At 25.1% G+C, this 19269-nt stretch overlaps 2 protein-coding genes across 7 annotated transcripts; one reads left to right on the top strand and one right to left on the bottom strand.

The window, feature by feature from the left end:
- Positions 1 to 3220: 3220 nt before the first annotated feature.
- On the top strand, positions 3221 to 10008 carry LOC132917871 (uncharacterized). Its single transcript, XM_060978843.1, has 10 exons — positions 3221 to 3566; positions 3681 to 3810; positions 4051 to 4314; positions 4640 to 4782; positions 4835 to 5087; positions 5168 to 5305; positions 5780 to 5911; positions 5977 to 6106; positions 6174 to 6322; positions 6701 to 10008. Exons 2-10 carry the CDS (start codon positions 3690 to 3692, stop codon positions 6907 to 6909), a joined length of 1539 nt encoding a protein of 512 aa, XP_060834826.1. The 5' UTR covers positions 3221 to 3566; positions 3681 to 3689; the 3' UTR covers positions 6910 to 10008.
- Positions 9743 to 19159, bottom strand: LOC132917850 (serine/arginine repetitive matrix protein 1). Of its 6 annotated transcripts, none has more exons than XR_009660350.1 (20): positions 18959 to 19159; positions 17929 to 18018; positions 17700 to 17825; positions 17467 to 17637; positions 16945 to 17033; positions 16369 to 16515; positions 15381 to 15518; positions 14836 to 14996; positions 14638 to 14762; positions 14280 to 14533; positions 14148 to 14217; positions 13735 to 13830; positions 13538 to 13623; positions 13200 to 13295; positions 13016 to 13076; positions 11825 to 12091; positions 11654 to 11758; positions 11436 to 11566; positions 10326 to 10965; positions 9743 to 10254 (listed from the first exon to the last, which is right to left on the bottom strand). XR_009660350.1 is itself a non-coding variant. In XM_060978826.1 (19 exons), the coding sequence occupies exons 1-18, from the start codon at positions 18965 to 18967 to the stop codon at positions 11444 to 11446; spliced, it is 2214 nt and encodes a 737-aa protein (XP_060834809.1). In that variant the 5' UTR covers positions 18968 to 19159; the 3' UTR covers positions 9743 to 10070; positions 11436 to 11443. The 6 variants fall into 6 exon arrangements, 1 of the variants encoding a protein (XP_060834809.1); XR_009660348.1 differs by having other exon boundaries at positions 10326 to 10920; XR_009660349.1 differs by having other exon boundaries at positions 10326 to 10903.
- Positions 19160 to 19269: the final 110 nt, after the last annotated feature.

The raw sequence follows: 19269 nt of genomic DNA, 5'->3' as shown, positions 1-19269 counted from the left end.
ACAGCAGAGCGATACCCACTTGCCCACTTTTTTTTTTTTTTTTATTATATTTATTAGTTAGTATTATGCAAGATATTTTTTTTAATTGGTTGATGTTGACATGTTGTTGCCTATTTTTTGCTAATATTATTTAGTATAGTTATAAACTAATAACTATTAAATTTATATATCTAAGTTAATATATTATTAGTGTCACTTTAAAATATTACTATTGTTTTAAATTTGGGGTTAAATGTTAATAGAGAATTAGTTTAAGTTATAAGTTTTTGAACACATGTTTATCATTACTTATATTTTGCATAATTGCAAAATGAAAATTTGATTAAACTGTGTCATAAAATTTGGAATAAATTATAATATAAAATAAAATAAAGTAGAGATTCATTTGTGACTAGGGTCCTGTTTTAATGCATACAATTAATTGTAAAATATATGAATAAACTTATTCATAAACCAGGCGCGTATACAGAGGGACGGGGTCAAACTCGAAATATTTTCGAGTAATGAGGAAAAAATTGTTTTATTATATTGCGGCACAATTTGTATTGCTAAATTTTGTAAACTCCCCACCACGAATTTTATTTTTGTATACTGTCATTTTGTTTTTGTAACCTGTCATCAACAATATATATATTGTTGATATATATATTATTATATAATATATTTATTCATCAACAATAGATATATTGTCTATGAATATATTTTTTCATGAAAAATAAATATATTGTATATGAATATATTAATGCATATATAAATACTTTTAAAATAATATTAACTATTAAGTATTTAAAGATGTGCTTATGAAATCTTTATTATTTACAATAAACTGAACTTAATACTTACAATGGGGTATTATTGGGTTTTAATAACTTGGATATTGCTACTATAATACCTCATCCGTAATTTCTATTTCATCAATATCTAATTTACTAACATCTTTATTTAACACAAATTATTAATTAGATATTTTTTTTGTATTTGTTGAATAATGAATACAAATTTTTGTATACTAAATACCTAATATAATAATTAAATAAATTTGGCTCATTCGAGATTTGCCGCCCCTAAACTAGTGCCGTCCTAGGCGGCTGCCTATTTTGTTATCACATTGGGCTAGCCCAGGCCATGGGTTGCCTAATCATTGAATTTATAAATATGTCTAGTTACAAAATTAACCGAAATCTATGAATCCTAACTAAATCCAAAAAACTCACTGATATACATTAGTGACATAATGGCTAATTAACCATGAAAATACATAATATGTTATATACAAAACTATAAGTTAAATTATTTAAAAATGTGTTTTTGATTCTTATAGAAAACAAAATAAATAAATAAACTTTTAACCAACGAATTATTTATTAATTATAAACAAATATAGTTTATGTATCCAGACTCACTAGCCGCTGATTGCCATAGACGATCAGCTGCCAGTCCCCAGATGCTAGATGTCAAACAGTCGCAGAAGACCTGCAACATAAAACTACTGTTAGCACCCATTTTTACCTATACATATTTATATGTTATTTGCTAATAACAATTGATTCATAATCGTTCATAGATAATAATGTTCCTTACTTTTAAATTAGCGAAAAGTCTTAACGGATGCTTTCACGTGTAACAACTTTTGTAATAATAGGTAGTTGGTTCGGTTTATTTCCCTTTGTTTCGCCTGACGATTAAAAAAAGACGACGGTTTCCTAACAGAAGGTGCCGAATTTTTTACCTTGTTCATGCTGTCTGTGTACAAATTTATGATTTGTTTCTTCTTTATAATTTTAGATTTCTTGATGGACAATTTTTCGTGTTTTATTCGATTGACATCATATCTATCGCTGTTGTTAAAGACCATACTTCGATTTTTTACATCACCGCACGAGAAATCTATATGATGCTCCTTCGAGTTACAGCACGAGTGACGCTTAATTGCGTCACTACTACGAAATTTAAATTTAGAGTTTCTGGCCGTCATTGGTTGTACTACCTGCGTTAAAATGGAGTCATTAATTAATTTGGCGGGTATAGTTTTCGGTAAGTCACACCGTCGCAGGATCGGTGTTAGGGGTGGGCGACCTGGGCATAAGCCCAGGACGCTTGTTGAAAGCGGGACGCCTCAATGATATAATGTTAAAACCATGGCTATAGTGGTTAAAACTACGAATACTATTTACCTGCGGAGTGGGGCATATTTGTTTACTCGCCCAGTGCGCTAATGACTTTACTGCCGGCACTGGACACAAACTGGCCCAAGATGTCTTTTTCACCGACTCTGACTCTTCGCTATCGCTTCCAAAGATCGACCATTCTCCATCTGAACTCAATACATGATACACCTTATTATGCATTATAGAAATATAATTAACTCTTAATATTTGATAAATACAGTGAATAAATATTATAGTTCCAAATAAGGTCATGATACAATGCCAATAAATAAACTTAGTATCTTAGTGAATAGTCAATGTTATTCTGTTCGTTTTCATTTAACATTAACAACCGATTTATATTCAGCCAGTAAATAAAATAATTTGATTTTTATTAAGCTTGCTAAGTATTTTGGTTTCACTCAGGAAACGATAAACAAATACAAAATCCGACCCTTTATAAGTGTATTTAACCGGTTTTAGACTTTTAGTGTACCTAGTACCTACCTCAAAATTCATAAGCAAATCTGCAGCGTCAGCGGTCTACCTAGCTTTGAAAACTAATTCGACAGAAATGAACAATCTATTTACACTGAATTAAATATATCTGAGTAGTATGTGCCTGACCCACCGCCTAACGTAAACTGATCGCCGCCAAACCTGTACCTACTGTGCAATTTATGTTTCATAAGTCATAAACTCATAACGTTTTGGGGACGCTATTATGGTGTTTCATGGCCAACGTTGCTTTGTAACGTAAGCACGATATGGCTGGTTTGTTTTTGTGTACTATACAGTGAAATACTACATGAAAGTATGAAACCATAGAGTTATTACTCTTTGCATGAAACTCAAGGTTTATAGATAAACCTTCCATGAAACGTACCATAGATGCCTGGTCGAAAACATAAGATCTAAGCCGAAAACAATGTGGATATTATATAGATATATATATATATGGTAGATCCACCCTGCCAGAAAACAAACCGCGTATCACGAAGTTTCTGATAACATTCTTATCTATAATATTTATGATAAATTTTTTTTTTAAGATCTACCATTTAATATTTTGATTCTTAATTAATATTTGCTAGGTATATACTTGTAGTATTTACTCATGGATTATTATTTATTATATATTTAGCCATGGTATTTACTATTAGAGAATAAATTAACAAAATTAATTCTTCGTAATCGCATAGTGGTTAGTTTTTAAACGAAGTGTATAGATTTAGAATAACTGTATTTACAATAATGTTTACTGAAAATAATATTGTTTTGTTTCATTTATGGCGATTATATTGATCTATTAATATTAAATTTAAAACATTTTAAAAATTTATTGAAAGCATTGCGTTTGGGTATTTAAATAGGTACACGGAATGTATTGTTGAAATAATAAGACAATTAGAAAATCAGGTTAGTGAAATAATAATTTAAGGTTCGTGAGAATGAAAATCAAAAACTTACTTTAAATAAAAATGATTAATATTAAAATATTATATATACATATACATTTTATTTTATATATAGATTTGTAAAATGGAAAAAATTGCTCTTTTTGAGACTTTTAATATCAGTAAAAAGAATAAACAAGTAAATGAAAAAGATTATAATAATATTATGGATTTATTGAATGAATTATCTGAACTTGATCCAAAATGTAAGTACAAATTATCATTAATATTTAATGAATTATTTTTTCCCTTGTTCTGAAAATTATTCCAATGATTCTTATTTGTATGAATAATAGGTATTTTTTCTATGTAAGACAATCGTCTTATCTTAATTCCTGAGTTTATTACAAGTATTACAAGTATAAACATAAACTCTATCCCATCCCTGAAAAAATTATTAATATTTTTTGGATTCAATAATGAAACATAAGTATGACTATTTCTAGGTTTGTCAGAAGATGATTATGAAAAATTAATTAAATATTTGCCTTTATCACCTACTCATAACAATCAAGTTTTAGCTGCCACATGTAATGTAATTGCTTCATTATGCTCAGATGACTTAGCGAGACATCATTTTGGAGAGAAAATAACTGTGTCTACTGTGAACATATTAAAATCACTTACAAGTTGTATTAATAAAGATAAATGTATTCAAGAATGTTTGCTTCAGACATGTCGTGCAGTCGGAAATCTTTGTTATTACCATGGTAAATAATAATATTCATTTCAGTTACAGTCTATAACTTATGGAACTAATAAGTTTTTTTTTTTAAAACAAAACATGTAGTTATAATATATAAAATAACAATAATAACAATAATATATAATTAAGTACTTACAGCAATATATATATATTCTTAAAATTCTTTTTTAATCTGTATTTATTACAAATACTAATTAACATAAAAAATTTATTGTTCAAGTTGGTTTTGAATTAAAATAAGTTTGTATGTTTATTGTATCAAACAAAAATTGAATTTGAATAAAACACTTACAAATAAATGTAATACCTTTATTTCAAATAATTTTTAGAGGAAAATACTAAGTGTGCATTAAAAGAAGGATGTCTTTTAATTACAATAGAACTTTTGAAAACAATCAATAATGAAAACATTCAACCTGTTGTCATTGGATTATTATTAAATTTAACTCATCTGGATGATTACAATTATAAGGTTTGTATAAATAATAATATATTAATATTTAATAAAATTATTTTTTATACAGTTTCAGGATAATATGATTGAAGAATTAAATTTTTATGGAATTCAATACATGGAATATAAGAATAATAACTATAGATTTTATATAAATTTGGTATCAGTAATGATCAATATTGTTAGAAAGTCCTCAAGTAACACTAAAATAACAGATTATGAAAAATGTTATTTTATTGATCGTTTATTGGAAACACATAATATGCACACCAATGTTACTTCCATTTGTATTAAATTCATTAAACAAGTGTCTAAAACTTATAGTAAATGCATAAACTTCAACTAACATACATTATTCCCATTTAAAAATAATTATACTAAATAAAAATAAATTTTTTTTTAGATGTTTATAATTGGATATTAAAAGAAAAACATAAAACATTAATAGAAGTATTAGATAAATATGAAGAAAATCAAGAAGAAGATCCAAAACTTATTGTTAAAAAAATATGTGATATCATTATTTTACTTTCCAATGATGGTATGGATTACGTATTGAATTTAAAAAAATAATATGAATATGTTAACATGTTGCTTCTAAGTTTCTTTGACCTTAACTTGTGTCTTGTTTTATATTTGGAGTAATCAACATTATTTAAAATTTTACAAAATTAAGTTTGACAGTAGGCTAACTTGTCAAATGTATACAAAAATGTCAATAACAATAGACAAAATAAATTAAATGATTAATCAGCTAATATTTAAATATTCACAATAATACTATTATTTTTATTAAAGTAAAAAAATGTGTTCATAATAGAAAATTTAAATTTAATTTTAAACATTTAAATAAACTATTTTTTTTTCATAGTTTAAATTTATTTACTTGATATTTTTAAACTGTTATGGTTCATATTAGGATAAGTTTCTGAAATACAAAATATGTATTGTAAATTAAATTTTCACTTATAAATTCTCTCTCGTGAATTTAAATTTTAATGGTTTTTTTTCTTAGATGGTTCTATGGAAAAAAATAAACAACTTGATGTTTTATATTTAGTAGAATGGCTACTTAAAAAACTAAATTCTAATAATTTATACGTGAAGTTGTCAGCTGTACGGTCATTGGGAAATTTCAGTAGATTTAGTAAGTAAATATTAATTTTTATTTAAGATCATAATATTATTTAATATAACATTGTACTATTTTAGAATATGAACCAATTCATACAAGTCCTGCAAACATTATAATGAAACATATAACATGGTTTATAAATAATTTAGACAAATCTATCAAGGATAAAAATTCATTGATGGAAGTATCTATACTTTGTTTGTTTAAGTGAGTTTTTAAAATATTTAATTTATTTTGAAACCAATTTAAATTTATTATTTATTTAAATTTTCAGAAATCTTTTATATGTTACAAATTTTGAATCTGTGTACGAGAATGATATAGATAAATTGATTAAAACCACTATTGATGTTCTAAACCACACAACATTTAATCCAATAGTAATGAAAGGCTTGGACGTAATAAGATATATCATAAAAAAAGGTAAATATAAATTTAGTAGACATAACTAAAATATTAATCTCAAAAAGTTTTTTAAAAATATGTATGTATAGTATATGTTCATAAACATAAAATTAAAGTTAATTTTCTTTTATTAACTTGCCATTGGTATCACTATATAATATGCTTCCCTAGATATTGAGTGAGTGTCCCTCACTCCCACTCACTATACTGTTTTTTTAATTTTTATTACTTAATAACAACATTTAATTTTCAATGTCTTACAATAATAATTTAATCCATTTTTTAATATAATATAAATTTAAAATAAAAAAAATAAAAATTTAGTCTTGAATTGTTATATTATAATCATGTTTAATTTTGGAAAATAAGTCTTTATCATAGATCTATTTTTCGCAGGCGGCATCAGTCAAAAACAACTTGTTTTATACAAAAATTCAACCTTTATCAAATTAGTGACTACACATTTTAATAGTGATGACGAAGACATTAAAATATTAGCCAAAAAATTACTTTTTTCAATTAATGAGGATATAATATATGAATCTGAAATTGTTGGATCAAAATCTGCGGAAGACAATAATATACAAATTAAAGACAAAATTTGAATATAATTTTTTAATATACACCAATAATACTATGCAATTATTTATTTGTTGAGAAACCAAATTGAATACATTAAAAAGATTTGGTACCAATCTTATATGTTACAAAAAATACTTTTTAAACACCATTATTCTACTTACTAATGAACTTATAATTTAATTTTGTTTATTATGTTGTTATACTTATTGATAAAATTATAACTATGTATATTCAACCTAACTAATCAAATTAAATATTTTTATTTTCATCTAAAATATCTGTTGCACAATTTATCACGTTCTAAAAATTTCGGATTTAAAAACCTGTTAGATACTTTTAATAATTTATTCATGTGTATTGTGCCAATAAATAAATTGTACTTTTATAAATGTAATAGATTAATATTTATTTATTTTTATATTTTTTGCGACAAATAAAAACTGTGGGTATCACATAATAACTAATCCCTTAATAATTTTTATCAAATATAATTTAGAAAACCTGTTTATTGAGTAATTAATTTATCAAACAATACTCATTATTTCAAAATCTATTAATTTTTTTAAAAAAATATATATTTTTTAGATTTTTACTTTTTGAAATGACAACATCCATTTTTATATTTGTTTTCTGGAGTAGAATATTTTCAAAGTATTTCGATATATAACCATTAAAATCAGGAAAAGTAATTAATGAGTTATATGAGTTAAGTATTTAAAGTTATGGCAAGTGAAGTGGAGAGGTATGAAGATACCCCATAAAGTGTTGGTCAACTACTCAGAAACCTCAAACTTTAAATACTTATAATCTATAAGCTATTCATTCAAATCACAATTTTTATGTATTGAAATACTTTAAAAATTATTCTGCAAAATTATTTTGATCATATCTTTTGAAACAGTTTAGTTTTGTACAAATAATAGTTAGGTCAGTGAAACATAAATTATATGCTTTAATTAATCTTGATTGAATGCTGACTTTCTATGACAATCTGTATATATCTTAATTTTTTGTGGAGGTATTAACAAATTACAATTCAAATTGATATTTTTATAAACATATCTTTAAACAAATATAATTTATGTTATTTTTATCAAAATGTTTGAAGTGACCTCCATTATTAGCAATACAAAGTTAAAGATTTTGGACTCAGCTAACTATTCTTATAATTTTTAATACCTTAGGTATATTTAGTTCAGTTTTATGATGAAGAATAGAGATCAGGTTAGAACATCTATCTTCCTATGAAGTACTCATCTAATCAGCCAACCTTATACAACAGGAGGTAGTCTTGCTTAAAAATAGGCTCTATTTTCATAAGCGCAATTCGAGGGGGCTTGGGTATATACATAGCTGTATTTATTGTACTCTTATAAAGTAATGACCACTTACCTATTTTTCTTATTAATAAAAATCTAATTGTGCCTAGAGGTGTTTTTGGAAGATGTTTAAAATGTGTTGTTATAATAAAAATTGGTAAGTAAAATATAGATATATTATAAATCTGGGTAAAGGTCACACAAACACATTCCCATTCATTAAAATATTTCATACCGCCACTACTTAGAGATTACGTTAGATGGTCTCTTATGCCATCAGAATATTGACTAGCTGAAATACTTGCGTTTGTTTATGTAATAATATTATTTATAATAGTTTATCGCTATTGTTAGTAATTAATTCAGAATGATATACAATATAATAAATGATAATTCATATTAATATACTTCATTAAAGAAATTATTTCCAAATTAAATAATAAAATCTTTAAGATTATAAACGAAATAAATGGTATAACCTTTCTGTGTGCTAAGAATTATGCTTATTGTGATGTATTATTTATTATGTACATTTTAGGGAGTCGTTATTTCACACATAAATTCATCACTGTTTAATAATATTGGTTGGTTCCTGGCCTATTCTATGTGACTAAGTAGTGCCCAATCATTAAATGTATTGTCAAGTCTTTCATAACCTGTATCTATTCTGTTAGCAGCAATTGTTAAATAAATTGTATTTGTATACTTAAGCCTCCATGCACTAATAATGTACAAATATTTTTTAAGACATACAACTATATAATAGGTTCTATTCTGTGCTATAACTAAACATTAAAGAATGATAATGGGGTGCTCAATTGTTGGGCTCTTTTATTGACCTGACTTTTTTTATTTATTTGATTAGATTTTAGCACATGACAATTACAGCTCGAAAATTTTATTATTATTAAAGCAATACAAATTATGATAAATTGATAAAGTACAGAAAAGAATAACAATAAAAAATATTATTTTTATATTATATTCTTTATACTAGAAATAATTTATATGGCAAAACAACGTTTGCCTGGTCAGCTAGTATTCTTTATATTTATTCTTGTTACAATGTTACTTGTGTTTTTTTATACCTATATAGTATATATATTATATTTTTATAATTTATTTCTTTATTCATTTAATTTAATTTTGTAATGATTTCTCGTGATGTATGTTTACAGGCTAGGATTGATATCTTTTAGAAGTGGGATCAAAACATTAGTTTACTTTTTTACAATTAATAAGCAGTGTTAAAACTTAAGTTTTTTAAGTGTAGATAACTTCTTAATTAAACACCTAATAGCATTAATCAGCAAACAGCTGTAGCGGGTCGATATATTTTACATTAAAACAAACATTCAACTCAACCAAATCATCAGATTTCTCTACCAATGTATATATAGGCATCCATCTCAAAAATTGAACTGTTATATATTAACACTAGGTTAGTCAACTAATCATTAAGTTTAATTTTTACTTTCTGTAATTGTATTGGGTAATGGGCATTGAAAATTAACAGGGTACAAAATTATGATAGCAATTTACACAAATGAATAAAAATTTTTATTTAAGTAAAAATATGTCATATTTATTTTTAATTGTTGTAGCTAATATTAAAACATAACTAAATGTATACTATTTGTATTGCTTATGTGAACCATTAAATTAAACAATGTATTTTTAATTTATTATACATTTTTAAAAATTGAATATTATAATATATTTATTTTAAGATGTGTATAATTGCGTTAATGTTATAAATTGTTTATTTAAAATGTAATAAAAAAATTATTAAAATTTAAGAAACCTCCGAAGAACCATTCTTGTGAATTGTGACTAATACTTCAATTTCTTCTTAACTATAAGACCTGAAACAAAACAATTAAATTTAAAATAGATTTTCTTATAGAAAAATATTTTATACAAAATAAGATTATATTATATATTAATTGAGTAATTTGTCATAAGCCAAAAACTTTTTTTAGATCAACTGTAGATTTTCAATTGGCCTAGGTACATTTTCAAACAGCTGTCGTGGGTACTGTATTTATCCTAAAATTAAAATTAAAAAAAAAACTTGAAAATTATTGATTTAATAAATAATTATATTTTAGGATGCATACCATAACACAACTCTCATTGGTTAAGATATTAAATTGCGCACACATCTTATTCTGGATTCAATCATATGATTACAGAGAATTAGTAGATGGAACGATAGTTTTCAGTGATTAGAAAACATAAAACCCTCAATTGATTTTGAAAGAGTATTGAAGGATTTTTGGCAACACAAAAAAAAATGTTGATTGCAGTGAAGATCAAGGGTTAATAGAAGGAATGTTGAAAAGAAAGTAGGCGGGTTGTTGATAGAAGTGCTGAAGGTAGATATGTTGATTGCAGGCGTGTTGATAGAAGTATGTTGATTGCAGGTGTGTTGATAGAAGTAATGTTGAACGTAGATATGTTGATTGCAGGTGTGTTGATAGAAGAAATGTTGAACGTAGATATGTTGATTGCAGTTGTGTTGATTGGAGAAATGCAGAATGAATGTTGATAGAAGTATAGTAGTTGTTCATTAAAAATGTTGATTGAAAGAAAACAATTGTAGTAACCTCAAAAATGATCAGACAGCGCTATGAAAATGATGCAAGTATAACTCTGCTAACAAATCAGCAGCCTGTTGACTGGACAGTAGGCTAACCTGTCAAATTCTCGTTGCTAGAATTACAACGGTCAATATGACAAAAAGAAAGAATATCTTACCTAAAAATATTATTTATTGACTAACGAGTTAATAAAAAAAAAAAAAAAAAAAAACAAATACATAGGTTATGAATTCCAGTGACTAATTGAATACAAATATATGTTTTTTTAATTATTTGTTTGAAAACTATCAGTTAAAATAATGGAATTATTTTTATATTATATTGTTTTTATATTTAAATTGATTGTTATATTATTAGTATAGTAAAGTAATAATAAAAGTAAAAAAAAAACATTCAGGTTACAATTATATTATAATAAATAATATACAGATTTTAATTTGTTAAATAATATTACTGATTTATTTAAAAAAAAAAAAAAATTCTCTGTACCATTTAATTTCTACAGATTTTTAAGACCAATTTTTTTTTATCATGCAGGTATCATTAGGTATTGTATCTTATAAATAATTCTCGAGATCTATACTAGTCAAACATTATTGTGCGGTTATGTCTTCAATATAAACTAACCTCTTTTATTAATCACTGCTATTACTATTAGGGGTTCCATCATGTTTAGCTTGATTTTTCTTTTTCATCGTACGCAATGCCTTTTCTCTTAAACGTTGTTCTGATTCATCTCCAGACTTGACATCAGAGCCCTATTAAATTATAATAAAAAAATAAAATTATTAAAAGCTTTAGTACATGATAAGTATAATATATATATATATCAAACTGTTATTTACACTTTCTTCAGTTTTGCGTTTCTTATGTTTTTTATGTTTCTTATGCTTCTTGTGTTTTTTATGTTTCTTGTCTTTTTTCTTTTTTTTGTCATCTCTATCACTTTCCTATAGAAGTACAAACAACAACAAAGATAAATAAAAATTTTAAGCTTAATTCAAAATTACACATACATCTGAACTAGAACTAGACGATCTTCTTTTACGTTTCTTTTTTTTCTTAGAATCGTCATCTTCAGATGAAGTAGAATCCTTTAGTTTTCGTTTTTTAGTTTTTTTATCATCATCTGAACTAGAATCTCTTTTAACTTTCTTTTTAGACTTTTTTAATGATTCATCTGATGAACTTGATTCTTCGTCTTTTTTTTTATTACTTTTTGCGTTTTCAGCATCAGAAGCATCAGATTTTTTCAAAGGTTTTTTTACTTTTTCGGGTTTTTCCTACAATAAATAAAATAAAATTTAATGGATATACTGAAAAAACAATATATAATTTAGTCTAGACTATACTAGAATTTAAGATACATTCATCTAGGGCCGGATTAGTCTGGCAAGCTACTAAGTAAAATTCAGTGGGTCACTCAAAATATGAACCAGTTTTGAGTGTTTGGTCATATTTTTTTTTTATTATAGAGATAAATTAGTACATACATTAGTAGAAATAAATTGATTCGAGTTATTTAAACCGTACAATAACTGTGGCTATAATCAAATATTAAAAGTTCTAAAAGTCGGTGCTGCATTCATCAATGATATATAAAATAGATTTTTAGTTTAGTAAAATAATGTCGAAATATATAGTACTTTTTTTTCAAATAAATATAGAATTCTCTAGATAAATTTGTGTCACTAGCTTTACGATTAGAGTAAATTTAATTATTGACCAACCATATAAATTGAAAGTATGACCATCATTTAACTACATACATTGGTTTTTGCAACACTTTGAATTTTAAGTAATTAACGAGAATGTAAAATATTACAATATAAAAATGCTTATGATTTATTTAAAAATTGAAGTATTATTATTATATTTTATAAACTTGATCCTCTAAATAAATTGTAATGCATAATTAAATATTTCTTTTAAGATAAGTGTATAATTGAAAGGTGAGTGGGAATAACATATTATGAAGTACTTTGTAAATTTTATAGTAACAACTAAAAACAAAAAAAATGTTTTGCTGTGCTGTATACCAGTTTCTACTTCAGTACACAATGATTATGAACGATAAAAAAATTCTGGGTATTTTTCGATTCTTATTAATATATATCGAGATTGCTTCATAGCACATTATTCCCGCCCATCCTTCAATTGTAGACATAATAAATAAATACCGTTAATAAATTTAAAAAAATACTCACTTCTTCTTTCTTTTTAATAACAGGAGATGTTGATGATTTTCGTCTAGAACTAGATGAATTTCTAAAACAAATATTCAATCATATTAGATATATTTTAAGCTATTTAAAAAGTTATAGAAGATAATTTTAAAATTAAATTGGTAAATAATAGTTATGGCGAATAAAATTAAAATATCAAAATTACTTTTTATCATTGTTATTTTTCTTTTCTGATGAAGGAGATTGTCCTTTTGATCTTTGAGGCTGAGAAGATTTAGAATGTTGTTCATCTCTAACACCCCTAGAAATAAGTATCAAATTATTTAATTAAGTAAAAATACAATTACTCCATTTAAAACACAAAGTTCTACTAGGGTTTCAATTTTTTTTAAGAAATCTCACAGCCCACATAGATAGTAAAAATATATTTCATGAAATATTCCATTTATATTATTATGTTTAATTGAAATAAATTAAAGAAAATTTTACAATTAGAAAGTATTAAATTTAAAATACTAAAAAGTAAAAATTATGTTTACGTACAATCTATCTTTTACTGGTTTACGTTCTGTCTTATCTTCAACTTTCTTAAAAGGTGAAGGGGTTCTAGATAAACTTTCTTGAGAAGCCTGATAATAAACAAAAAAAATAAAATTAAGTATAATAACATTATTAAAATAAGTTATACAAATGTATACTGTTAAATATTATGTTGATAAAAATAAACACATATATAATACCTTTGATTTCGAGGTGTTATCTTTTTTTGTGGGAGAAACAATACTAGAATCTTTAACCGCGCGTTCCCTGCTACGTGATTTTCCACTTGGTCTCCTCTAAACAATAAATAACATTGTATAACTTAATATTGAATAACAATCAAACAAACATTATTAAACTGGTATAACAAAATAAGAGAATTAAAATTAAGATAAGAATTGATAGCTATTAATAATTATATGTTACATTATATGTGATAACACCAGTGGCCTACTTAGACCTGAATTTTTTTTGGTGGGGGAGGGTTGGTTATCCCCAAGCCCCCCTCATTAGTATGCCACTGAGTAACATATTGTTGAAATTAAGAAACCATTTGTAATACTATCACACACAAATGCTTATAAAGTTATAACAAATATTAATAATAACATACTTTAGATTTTGAACGAGATCTAGTATGTCTGCTGCCTGACCTAGATTTTCTTTCAGGACTTCTGGATTTTCTAATCATAAAAGATATTACAAAAATTTTAAGTCTTTTAAATTTTAGAATTACACAAATTACCTTCTTCGAGGTGATGATTTTTCTTCTCTTTCTCTTTGCCTACGTCTATCACGTTCACGGTCCCTTTCACGAATTGCTCTTTCTCTATCTCTACGTTCTCGCTCACGATCACGCCGATTTCGTTCTCTTTCTCTTGCTCTTTCTCTCTCTCTATCTCTGTAATAACGATCACGACTTTTTTCACGGTAACGGCCACGATTGAAAGCATGTCTAGATGGACGTCTTGACCGAGAAGATGAACGATCACGGCGATCCTTTAAAGAGAAAAATTAATTTTTATTGTTGATCAGTTTTAATTACAAAAATAGATCCTCCTATATTCTTTGGTTATTTATTTATAAACAATTAAAAATATTACTCTTCTATCTGTAGATTTATCTTTGTCTGATTCACTACCAGAGGATTCATCTTTATTTGTTCGGTATTGCCTTTTTTTTTGGATACTGTTTTCTTTTTTCTGAATCTCAAAATCTTTTTTACGGTCTATAAAAATAAACCACCAATATTTTATAAAATAAATAAACCAATTAACTTAATTAAATTTTTTAATAAATACCAGGACTTAAAGATGAATTAGATGATGATGAACTACGACTTGATGAAGAAGAATGATGACGTTTTTTCTCTCTACGTTTAGTAGAATCTCTAGATAATGATCGTTCTTTAGGTTTAGGTTTATTATTTGTTTCTACAACTTTATCTTTAGTAGGTGAAACTCTAAAATAATATAAAGATAGGTATAATGTATTTATAATTTATAAACAAATTAGTTATTAACACTAAAATAGTCTTTTTAAAAAGTATTTCCTATAATGTTTTAGACAACATTAAAATACTTAAATGATATGTTCTTCAACATTTTAACTTATGTGTAATTATACAAATAATATATTAATTCAAATATTACAAAATTGTTTTAAGTATGGCTTTAATATATAGTAAGAATTGAGTATACCTTTTAATTGAATAGGTATGGTAATAGATGTGTTAAATTTGAATTTTAATGATAAATCATTAAATACAAAGAAAAATGAATAAAAACAGTCTTAATATTGTTATAATTAAGATATTAATTAAATAGATTAGTAAAATAATACTTACGAATTTTTTAAGTTGGTTTTTTCTTCAGATATTGTAACATCATTTTTAGGTGAACAACTTCGACTTTTTTCTTTTTTAGTTTTAGTTGGTGAACTATGTCCATTACTCACAAGTTTCCCTTTAGATTTTGAACGAGAACTAATAACAAACAATGCATTTATTGTATTTAATAACTGATAAGAATATGAAAAATGAATTTAAATTATGTATTGAAAAAAAAGGTACATAAGTAACACTTTCTTATAGTAATTATAAATTATACATATAAAATTATTCTAAGAGGAGATGGTCGTCAGCCTTATTATTATGTATATTTTATCATAAATTAAAATTATTCAATTTATTCTTGCTATTATGCTAAAAACAAGGCATTTATTATATTATTAATAATTATAACAGTATGAACAAGGTGTCCAGTGAGAAATATACCAATTGTGATATCTTCTGAAATAATGAAGAGATCATAATTCTTTTTTTTTGTTTTATATGATTCAAAATTTAATGAAATTAATATGTTGAAACATCAATTTTTACAAAAAGTGAATTCTACAAAATGGCTATCTTCAATTTCTTTGAAAATAATTAAAAAATAAATATCTTTTCTAACTTTTTACGAAAACATTAAAGCAAATTAACACACGAAATATTTGTAGTTCTTGTCCCTGTGAACGTTATAAAAAAAACCATATATATAAAATAAGAAATACTGTTGTGTAAAAATGCATGTTTTTCCAAAAAATTATCTAGAGAACTTTGAAATTTTTACTTTTGACAGTAAAGTAAAAAAAAACTTTACTATGAAAAATCAATGTATCTTAAAGCAAGCGGTTTTCTAATATAAATTTTCTACTACAAAAAAAAAAAAAAAACACATTGTAAATATATGTATATTTATTGCTCCCCTCAGAATCTACAGCTTAAGTATCTGTAAGAAAACATCAATATTCAAAACTAAATGTATTGATTAAAATTTTATAACAATACTTACTCTCTTTTTGTATGCTTCTCTCGAACTTTATCTGAATCATGATCTTTATATTTATCTCTTTCCTTTTCCTTATCTCGTTTATCGCGATGGCGATCTCTAGATCGACTACGACGATCTCGTGTATGTGATCTACTACGACTTTTTCTTCTAAAACAAAAATATTATAGAAATTAATATAATTATTACTCTCAATCTTTCATATTTTGATCATAAGATAGGTACATAGACTTTTTCAAGTTTTATTTCTAATTGAAAATATATACAAACATCATTGATGATTCAATAAATTCATTGCTCTGTTTAGAATCTTAAGTTTTTAAATTAGTTCTTTAATAAAAAAAAAGGGCCAGAAATGCCGAGAAAAAATAATCACTGCATTACATAGAATATACTACAATGTAAAATAATTTTTGGTTGCAACGTTTTAATTTGTAAATTATAAATTGAGTTGATAATGTTCTGTAAGTCTAACATATTAAAAGACTGTCATAACATGTTTAAAATGTTTAGAAAAAATTGAAAAAATAAAACAATAATTTTATTATGATAAACAGATAAGTTTATATAAAATATTACCTTTCTCTATCTTTTTTTCTTTCTTTTTCTCTGTCTTCTTTGTCTTTTTCAAACTTTTTAATCATATCGCCTACTCGCTCTTGATCTTCCTGTAATATATAGTTGTATATTAGTCCTTAAATATTCAATAATACCTTACAACTTAAAAAATTCTAATGAGAAAAACAAATTAATAAATTGAATAAATTAGGTATTAAGATTTTCTATCATAAATGATCAGTATATTTTATTTATTTAATACTATAAGACAGTGGTTCTCAAACTGTAATCCATGAGTAGGTTTACTCAAAATCAAATTTATTGTGTAATACCATACATAATTTATTTATTTTAGGAATTTAAATACTTTTTATTGAAGCTAATAGCGAAAAAACAATTTGAGATTCACTGCTTTCATTTATGCAATAGTACATAACATATGCTGTTACTATAAATTAATTACATGTTAAACGAATACATTTTTATTACCAAAATTAACAAAATAGTAAGCACTAACAATTACAACTTTAACAATAATATTACCATTTTCTTTTTTAATTCTTCTTTTTTTTGCTCAATAAATTTAGGGGGAATGCCCGATGGAGATTCCTGTGCAGACAAAAGTAACTCCCACAAGTCTGTCATAAACACTCGAGCATTTTTGCCATTCAAGAAACCAGTAAGATTTATTTGCATTTTTCTTGGATCGGGCCACTAAAAAATGGCAATATTTAAAATAATGTAAGTAAAATATAGAATAGGTATATTTTACATACAGTATCTGCTTCAAGCTGATTGTTCACAAATTCTTCTACAACATCATCTTCCATTCCTAGCAATTCTGTTATTCTTTTACCAATCCAAGGTTTGATAGTATCTAGCTTTACTTTATTCATATCAACCTTTAATGGAACATATATTTCGATAATTTTAGAAATTGGAAAATAAAATAAAAAATTTAAAAACCGGGATAATTAAATATTTCAATTATATTAATTATAATACCTTAGCGTTTAAAGATTCACTAAATTTCATTTGTTTCAAAAGCTTTTTTTCTTTGTCACTGAATCTAGTATCTTGGTCAGCGCTAGTACCCTATAAATTAAATAATAGTATGAGTTGTCAAAGTTACTTAATTATATTAATGGCATTCAATAAATCTTTTTATTGATGGTTATTAGTTATTATAATTTCATTGTCTTACGCATTATAATAAAATATATTCAAATTCTCATTCACAGTATGCTTAAGAAAAAAATAATGAAATTTTTACTATTCATAAGAAATGATTACTAACAAAATGTTTCCCAAAATAAATTACCCTATATAACATTAAATAATAACAATTAATAAGTTTACAAATTACAAATGGTTTTAACTGCAAAACTTAATTATGACCATCTTAATTGTTCATATAAACACATAATATTTAAATTATTAAATATAAAAAGAAAAAAAAAATTTCCTTAAGTTATTTTATCCTATTAATAAGTTATTTAGTTTCAGTTATCTATGTTTATTTTTATAATCAAACTAGGTAGATACTTAGGTATGAAATATAAATAAGTGAAGTGTCATCCTTCTATTATATAATACTACATTATTAGGTTAATTTATTAATTGTATTAGTCAATTAAGCATTAGCTTATCTACTATTTATTTTTAAAGATATTATACACATATTTATTTTGAATGCATGATAATCAAAAGACAACGGTTTTATATCAATCAGACTTATTATTCCATAATATGCCAACATATTTTGTAATAAAGCAGTTTAACATTAAACTAGCTCATTTCAACAACATTATTGGTAATATCCAACGAGACGTACTTTATAAAATGCAAAATAAAGAACAACGAATTATAAGAAATATATTGATTGAATTCAGAATAGTATGTATAACATTAGTAAAAATGCTGGACAATTCCAACGCACAATCATGCGTTTAAAAACGTGAAGCGTCATAATTGTCATGATAGTCTTAATCGTTACGAGAAACATATAACATATTATTTTTTATATCGCACTCACCGTATACATCTTGATTCTGGCTTTAGAACCAACAGATCAGAATATAATAACACCCAGGACGGTAAAACACTAAAATCACTACCTAAGCGAAAAATTAAAATTAAAAACAGAATGACAGATACCCCCGTAGTCACTAGTGAAACTCAGTTGTACGTACTCCGTAGTCCTCACGCACCGAAAACAATGGCAAAAAGAAATAGACTATTCCGAAACGCCGATTGGTCGTGATCCAGTCAGTATTGTTACATGCACAAACTACTATAGTATTGTGTAAATGAAGTTCGTGGCTCCACGCCATCCTTACAGATATG

The sequence above is a fragment of the Rhopalosiphum padi genome, chromosome 1, assembly GCF_020882245.1.
Source record: "Rhopalosiphum padi isolate XX-2018 chromosome 1, ASM2088224v1, whole genome shotgun sequence".
Classification (NCBI taxonomy): Eukaryota; Metazoa; Arthropoda; class Insecta; order Hemiptera; family Aphididae; genus Rhopalosiphum; species Rhopalosiphum padi.
This window is presented reverse-complemented; position numbering and strand designations above follow the sequence as displayed.